Raw genomic sequence first — 7,243 nt, 5'->3', positions numbered from 1 at the left:
TCCAGGCCCTGAAACAGAGCACCCAGGACAAAGCTCCAGGCCCTGAAACAGAGCACCCAGGACAAAGCTCCAGGCCCAAAGGCTGGCGGGGCTTGGATAGTGTTGCCCCAGGAAATATGTCCACGTCCTCACCACTGGGACCTTTGCGTGGGATCTTATTTGGAAAAAGGTTCTCTGCAGATGTAATTAAGGTAAGGATCTTAAGATGAGATCATTCTGGATTCCCGGGGCGGGCCCTACGTTTGATGGCCCATTTCCTTTAAGGGAGAAGAGAGGAGGGGTTGAGACACACGAGGAGGAAGGCTACGTGACGTTGGAGGAAGAGGTTGGACTGATGGGACCACAAGCCCGGGAAGGCCGGGAGCCTCCAGAAGATGGAAGAGGCAGGCGGGACCGGGCAGGCGCTGTACCAGTTCTCTGCAGATGAACCTGGGCCCTGGGCCAATGCCACACTGGTCGGCTGTGCCACCTTGCGTCATTCACTCAACCTCTCTGAGCCACTTTTCCTTTAGGACCATTTGCTGATTTGCTAAAGGAAATCCCACCTCGCCCCCGCTGCACCACCCCCCAAACCTCCACCCAGCCAGGGATTCCACCCCGACAGCCGCCCGCGGCGGTCGCGCCACCCACGTTGGCACACTGACCTTTCACCTGGCAGGCCAGGGCCTGGCTGACCACACCTGTGTTATTTTCCTTGTCTGCTGGCCACCGGTACACAAAGAGGGACGTGTGGGAGGACCCGGCGTCAAACACGATCCCAAACTGAGAGTGACAGCAGGGTCAGGAGGACAGGGGCCAGCACATCATCAGCCCGGCCCCCCCCCCCGCCCCCCGGCTAGGGTCCGGGGGCCTACCTTGGTGTCTGCGGGCAGGAGGACACTGGTGGCCTCCACCAGGAGGAGAATGAGCGTGGTGAGGCCTGAGGCCGCTGCGGCCCCTAGCAGGGCCGTTAGGACCCGCTTCTTCCAGGTCAGCCCCATGAGGGCAGGGCAGGGCTGGCAGCTGCAGGGGGGCAGCGGTGGGCACCCAGACTCCCTTTGCTGCAGACACTGCCGCCCTGGAGAGTCACCCCGTCCTCCCTGGGGCTCAGCACACCCTGGCTGGGTCAGTGGGCAGGGCCACAGACCATGCCATGGGAGCCAGACCTGCCCAGGGTGTTGTGGGCATCGGAGGGGCCTGTGGGGCCAGGGCCCAGGAGGGCTTGTCTGGCAACAGCGCTAGCCCGAGACGCACAGTGCTGACGGCGACGGGTCCAGAAGAGCCCCACCCTCATGCCGCGTCGGGGACCAGCTGTGCCCCACCATGCTATCCAGGCAGCCCTGCTCCCCCCACCCTCCCAGGAAAAGGAGCCCCAGCCCTGCAGGTCAGCTCCAGGCTGAGGTCGGGGGACCCAGGACCCTACCTCTGCTGCCGGCCTGCCTCCTCTCTGCGGCCCCCACCCCAGGCCTCTCCCAGGGCCGTGTTTCCTCTCTGGGAGCCCTGAGGTCAGGCCCGAGCCAGGTGGGGACAGGTGACCAGCTGGATATCTAGTTCCTGCCAGGCAGCTTCACGTGCACTCTAATGAGTGAGGTCAGCGGGGCCCCGAGAAGCACGTTTTCTTGACGAAAGGACCTTGAGGTCAGGCAGTTCTTAACAAAGACGTTGGTTTCTATTTGAAAACCCAACCTCTGGTTTCTCTAATCTGATTTTGAAACTTTTCGTTGGCTCCAGACAGCCCCTGGGCATCTGGCCGAGGCTGAGCCAGGAATGCAATTTGCACAGGGCCCAGGTGCCCAGCTCAGTGGCCTCGGCCCCTGCAGGGCCTGCTCCAGGCCCCAAACACCCCCGAACCAGGCCGTGCACAGAGCGCCGTCAGGAGTCTCGGCCCGGCTGGCGCCACTGCCCAAAGGAGACTGCTCTCTGCGATTCCTGTGATTTTGTATTGCACCGTGAACCTCACAAAAATGCAAACAAATGCAGGCAATTTCCCACTGAGTGATGACACAACTATCCCGCGGGGGGGCATAGGACAGGCTGTACCCAGAGGATTGGGGACCTGTTTGAGCCAGTCAGTCCAGGCCCACAGGGGACCCAGCCTGTGCCCCCAACCAGCACCCAGGTCACAGGCAGGGCCCAGGGACACTAGAACCCCACCTCATAACCCCACCTCCAAGCAATATAGCATTCTGAGATCCCCCAGCCTGGGCCCCCAGTGGGTGGGCAAAAAGGATGGGCAGACTCTCCCACGGTCAGAACACCCCCTCCAGAACTGGTCAGCACCCCCGAGACCAGGACAGCCCCTCAAGACCAGGACAGCACCCCCCAGACCAGGACAGACCCTCAAGACCAGGACAGCACCCCCAGACCAGGACAGCCCCCCTCAGACTAGGAGAGGCCCCTCACCTGGGTGCTGGATAGCCGGCTGCAACAAGGAGAAAGCTGGACTGCGGTCCCTCAGGCACCTGGCAGGTGCTTTCCTGCCTCTCCCTTAGCTAGTCACCACCCACCTCCGCCTGGACCTCACCAGGCAGGTGACAGAGCCTGGGAAAAGGATCCCCTGTGAGCTGGTACTGCCCACCCCTAGTTCACAGACTGGCCAACAGAGGTTTAGGGGGGTTGAGCTCAGGCCTCTGCCGGGGGGTCATCCCCCACTACCTAGGATCACACTCTACCCACCCCACCACCACCCAGGGTCATCCCTTCACCTGCGGCCTGGAGTTGCCCCCTGCCCCACCTGCCCCACTCAGTGACCGCCCAGGTGGGCCCCCACCACTCCCTGGAGGCTAAGCAGACTTTGCCCTCCAACCCCACCCTCCCCCAGCAGGAAGCCAGGTGCCGGGCTCAGGTTCCGGGCAGGTCGGAGTCTGGTGCCCCAGGCCTTGGCTCGAGCAAAGGCCGGAGGAGGCCCGACTAGCCTGTGGTCCAGGGAGGAGGGTGAGTTCAGCTCCTTAGTGCAGCTGTGTTTGGTTGTTTCGAGCGTACAATGAAATTGCCCTGTTTTTGTGCACATGTGTAAACTCACAGGAACACCCCCACAGTCAGAATCCCCCTGCACCCCTCCTGTGCCCCCTGGGGTCGTGCCCTGCCCCCACCAGCTCCACCGCCAATGGCCTCTGGGAGAAGGCTACGGGAATAAGTGGAGCCTGGCTTCCTCCATGCAGGGCGAAGCACGAGGCCCAGCAGCCACCACAGACGCCCAGTCCCTCCCCTGGGCCTGAGTCAGGCTGTCTAGACAGGCCGCAGTTTGCGTGGCCTGCTCCTGTCGAAGGCATCCGGGGACTTTCCGCTCGGGCTCCGAGGAGCCGCTGAGGACCTTGGTGCCCAACTCACCCAGGGACACACTGCTGAGCACGTGGCCAGGTCATGTGTAACTGGATTTCAACCGCCTGTTTCTGGAGTGAGGTCTGGCTTCTCTGCAGCATCCCCGGCCTTTGATGTCATGATTTTTAATTTTAGCCAATCTGATGGGTGCACAGTGAAACCACATTATGGTTTTAACTTGCACGCATGGCCGAGGTGCTGGACACCTTTCCATGCGCTGATTTGCACACATATATTCTCCCTGATGAAGTGTCACATTTTGCCCATTTTAAAATTGGATTGTTCAATTTCTTCCTGGTAAGTTTAGGGAGTTCTGTAGAAGCGGTGTTCAGGCAAACAGGCTGAGCGACCCCCTGGCTGAACACAGACAAGCCCATCAGGAGACCCACCTCAAAATGTCCAAAATATCTGCTGACCAATGGGCTACTTACAACCAGGCACAATTACCAAGCAAGGGAAAATCCCATACGTGGCCTACCTCCTTGGCCTCTCTCTTTAAAGACAGCCCTCAGCCACGGCCCCGTGGCACACAGGCTCTCCTCTGTGGTCCTGCCCACGGCCCCCTGGCCGTGGATACAAGAAATTCTTACCTCCTTTGTTCTGCTCGAGTGAATTCTTTCCCCTCCACCAGAAGCTCCACTGGCTTCCGCCCCATCGCGTGGCCCCACATTTGGGGGCCGCCATCTGATTGGAAGAGACACCACATTTAGATACCAAAAGTTCTTTATATATTCTAGATCTATCCTTCTGTCATGTATGTGGTTTGCAAATTTTTTCTCCAGGTCTGTAGCTTGTCTTTTCATTTTGTTAATGATGCATTTCACAGAGCAAAATTTTAAATTCCTGCTGAAATCCAGTGTATGTTCTCCTGTGGACGGCACTTTTCACGTCATTGCTGGGAACTTTTCTCCTAACACCAGGTCTTGAAGATTCCTTTTTCCTAAAAGCTGTAGTTCCATGATGTGTGTTTAGAGCTACGGTCCATTTGATCTTTGGTGAGATGCGCGGCTCAGGTCAAGGCTCACTTCTCACGCAGCACCGTTGGTGAAAAGGCCGTCCTTTCTGTATGAACTCTCGTGCACCTGGGCATGATGGCCACTCGTGTGGGCCTATCTCTGGGCCCTTCTGTGTCCACCTCCCCTGCATCTGTGCTGACCGCTGACGCCCGTGTGAGCCTCCCACCCACCCCGCTTCATTCTTTCTAAAAGTCGTTTAGCTCTTCCAGTTCCTCTGTGCCGGCCCCTCTCTGGCTATAAAACATTCTCTTGAAACTTCTGTGATCATTTTGGGGAGAATTGACATCTTCACAAGTTTCAGCCTTCTAGTCCATGAACACAATACTCTTCTCTCCCTTTATTTAGGATTTACGTCTTTTAAACATTCTCTTTTGCCAGAATTTCTAGTTTTCAAAACAATGATCCAGTACATGTGTTTTTAAACTCAACTTATTTAAGCAAAACAAGACAGTTGACCCATTTCTCCCGCTCTCTACCCCCATCTTTTGCAGTCACCAACCCGTTCTCCGTATCCACAAGTTTGGCTCCGTTGTTGCTCTGTTCGCGTCCACATATAAGAGACCACATGGCGTCTGTCATTCTCTGCCTTATCTCACTGAGTGTAACGCCCTTGACATCCAATCACGTCATTGCAAATGGTAAGATTTCATTCTTTTTATGGCTGAGTAATACTCCATTACTTCACACACACACACACACACACACACACACACCACGTTTTTCTGTACCCATTCATCCATTGGTGGACACAAATTGTTTCCATATCTTGGCTGTTGTGAGTAATGTTGAAATGAAGGGTGCATGTGTCTTTTCGAATTAGTATTTTTGTCTTCTTCAGATAAATATCTAGTAGTGCAATTGCGGGTTCTAGGGTAGTTCTTTCGGAGGAACCTCCACACTGTTTTCCAGAGTGGCTGTGCCAGCTCGCATTCGCACCAGCCAGATAAGAGGGTTCCCCTTTCTCCGAATCCTCGCCATCATCTTCCCTTTCGTGTGTTGTTAATTTTAGCCATTCTCACCATTGTGAGGTGGTATCTCATTGTGGTTTTGATTTGCATTTCCCTAATGATGAGTGATGTGGAGCATCTTTTCATGTGTCTGTTGGCCATCTGTGTGTCTTCTTGGGAAAAGTATCTGTTGAGGTCCTCTGCCCATGGTGTAATCAGCTTCTCTGTCTTTTCATTGTTGAGCTGTGTGAGCTCTGGGCACAAGCCCCTTGCAGATACATGATTTGCAATTACGTTCTCTCATTCAGTAGGTTGCCTTTTCATTTTATGGATTGTTTCCTTTGTTGTGCAGATTTTTAGTTTGATGTCGTACTACTTGTTTATTTTTGCTTTTGTTCTGTTGCTTTTGGTGTCCGATTCAAACAATCATCACCAAGACTGATGTCAAGGAACTTCTTCTAGGAGTTTCATGGTTTCAGATCTTACATTTGAGTCTATCATCCATTGCGAGTTAGTTTTTGTGTGTGGTGTAAGGCAGTGTCCAGTTTCATTCTTGTGCATGTAGCCGTCCTGTTTTCCCGACACCATTTATTGAAGTAGGCATATTCTTGCCTACTCAGTTGTAAATTAATTGACCATAGATGCGTGGGTTAATTTCTGAGCTCTCTGTTCTGTTCCATTCATCTATGTATCTGTTTTTACGCCAGTACCATAATGTTTTAATTACTCTAACTTTGTAAAATAGTCTGAAATCAAGGAGTATGATGTCTCCAGCTTCGTTCCTTCTCAAGATTGCTTTGGCTCTTCAGGATCTTCTATGGTTCCATACAAATTTTAGGATTGCTTGTTCTATTTCTGTGAAAAATACCATTGGAATTTTGATAGGGATTGCATTGAATCTGTAGACTGTCTTGGGCAATATGGACATTTTAACAGTATTAGTTTGTTCAAACCATGGGCATGAAATATCTTTTATTTGTGTCTTCTTCAATTTCTTTCATTAATGTTTTGTAGTTTTCAATATGCAGGTCTTTCATCTTCTTGGTTAAATTTATCCATAGGTATTTTATTCTTTTTTTTAATAAGATTTTGTTTATTTATTTTTAAGCTCTCATTTATTTTAGAGAGAAAGAGAGAGAGAGCACACGAGCAGGTGGAAGGGTGGCGGGACAGTGGCAGAGGGAGAAGCAGACTCCCCACTGAGCATGGAGCCCAACACGGGGCTCCATCCCAAGACCCTGACATCATGACCTGAGCCGAAGTCAGATGCTTAACCCACTGAGCCACCCAGGCGCCCCAAGAGTTTATTTTTTAACTAATCTCTATACTCAATGTGGGGCTCAAACCTACAACCTTGACATCAAGAGTCACACGCTCCACCAACTGAACCAGCCAGGTGCCCCTTATTCTTTTTGATGCAATTGTAATTGGGATTGTTTTCTTAATTTCTCTTTCTGATGGTTCATTATTAGTGTAAAGAAATGCAACAGATTTTTGTGTATTGATTTCGTATCCTGCAAGTTTACTGAATTTGTTCTGTTTTTTTGATAGAGTCTTTAAGATTTTCTATACATATCATGTCCTCTGCAGATAGTGATAGTTTTACTTTTTCCTTTCCAATTTGGAAGTCTTTTATTTCTTTTTCTTGCCTAATTGCTCTTTTTTTTTTTTTAAAGATTTTATTTATTTATTTGACAGAGAGAGACACAGTGAGAGAGGGAACACAAGCAGGGGGAAGTGGGAGAGGGAGAAGCAGGCTTCCCACGGAGCAGGGAGCCTGATGCGGGGCTCGATCCCAGGACCCTGAGATCAGGACCTGAGCCAAAGGCAGATGCCCAATGACTGAGCCACCCAGGCACCCCAAGTCCTAATAAATTTAAGAGGATTGAAATCATACCAAGAATCTTTTCTGACCACAACGGTATGAAACGAGAGATTAATTACACAAAGAAAACTGGAAAATTCAAAAATATGTAGAGA

General features: G+C 52.0%; 1 protein-coding gene across 1 annotated transcript in view; it reads right to left on the bottom strand.

Annotated features, from left to right (window-relative positions):
* Positions 1–2,436, bottom strand: part of ENTPD8 (ectonucleoside triphosphate diphosphohydrolase 8) — a 4,838-nt gene extending 2,402 nt beyond the window's left edge. The window contains exons 1-3 of the mRNA XM_035015362.1: positions 2,383–2,436; positions 855–1,002; positions 645–762 (exon numbers count right to left, since the gene is read on the bottom strand). Of these exons, the coding sequence (XP_034871253.1) occupies positions 645–762; positions 855–980 (244 nt within the window). The 5' untranslated portion in view covers positions 981–1,002; positions 2,383–2,436. The remainder of the gene's footprint in view (positions 1–644; positions 763–854; positions 1,003–2,382) is intronic.
* Between the last annotated feature and the right edge of the window lie 4,807 nt (positions 2,437–7,243).

This window comes from Mirounga leonina, unplaced genomic scaffold (assembly GCF_011800145.1).
Source record: "Mirounga leonina isolate KUSES-001 unplaced genomic scaffold, KU_Mleo_1.0 Mir_170, whole genome shotgun sequence".
Classification (NCBI taxonomy): Eukaryota; Metazoa; Chordata; class Mammalia; order Carnivora; family Phocidae; genus Mirounga; species Mirounga leonina.
Note: the sequence above shows the minus strand (reverse complement) of the source record. Positions and strands in the feature narration are given on the sequence as shown.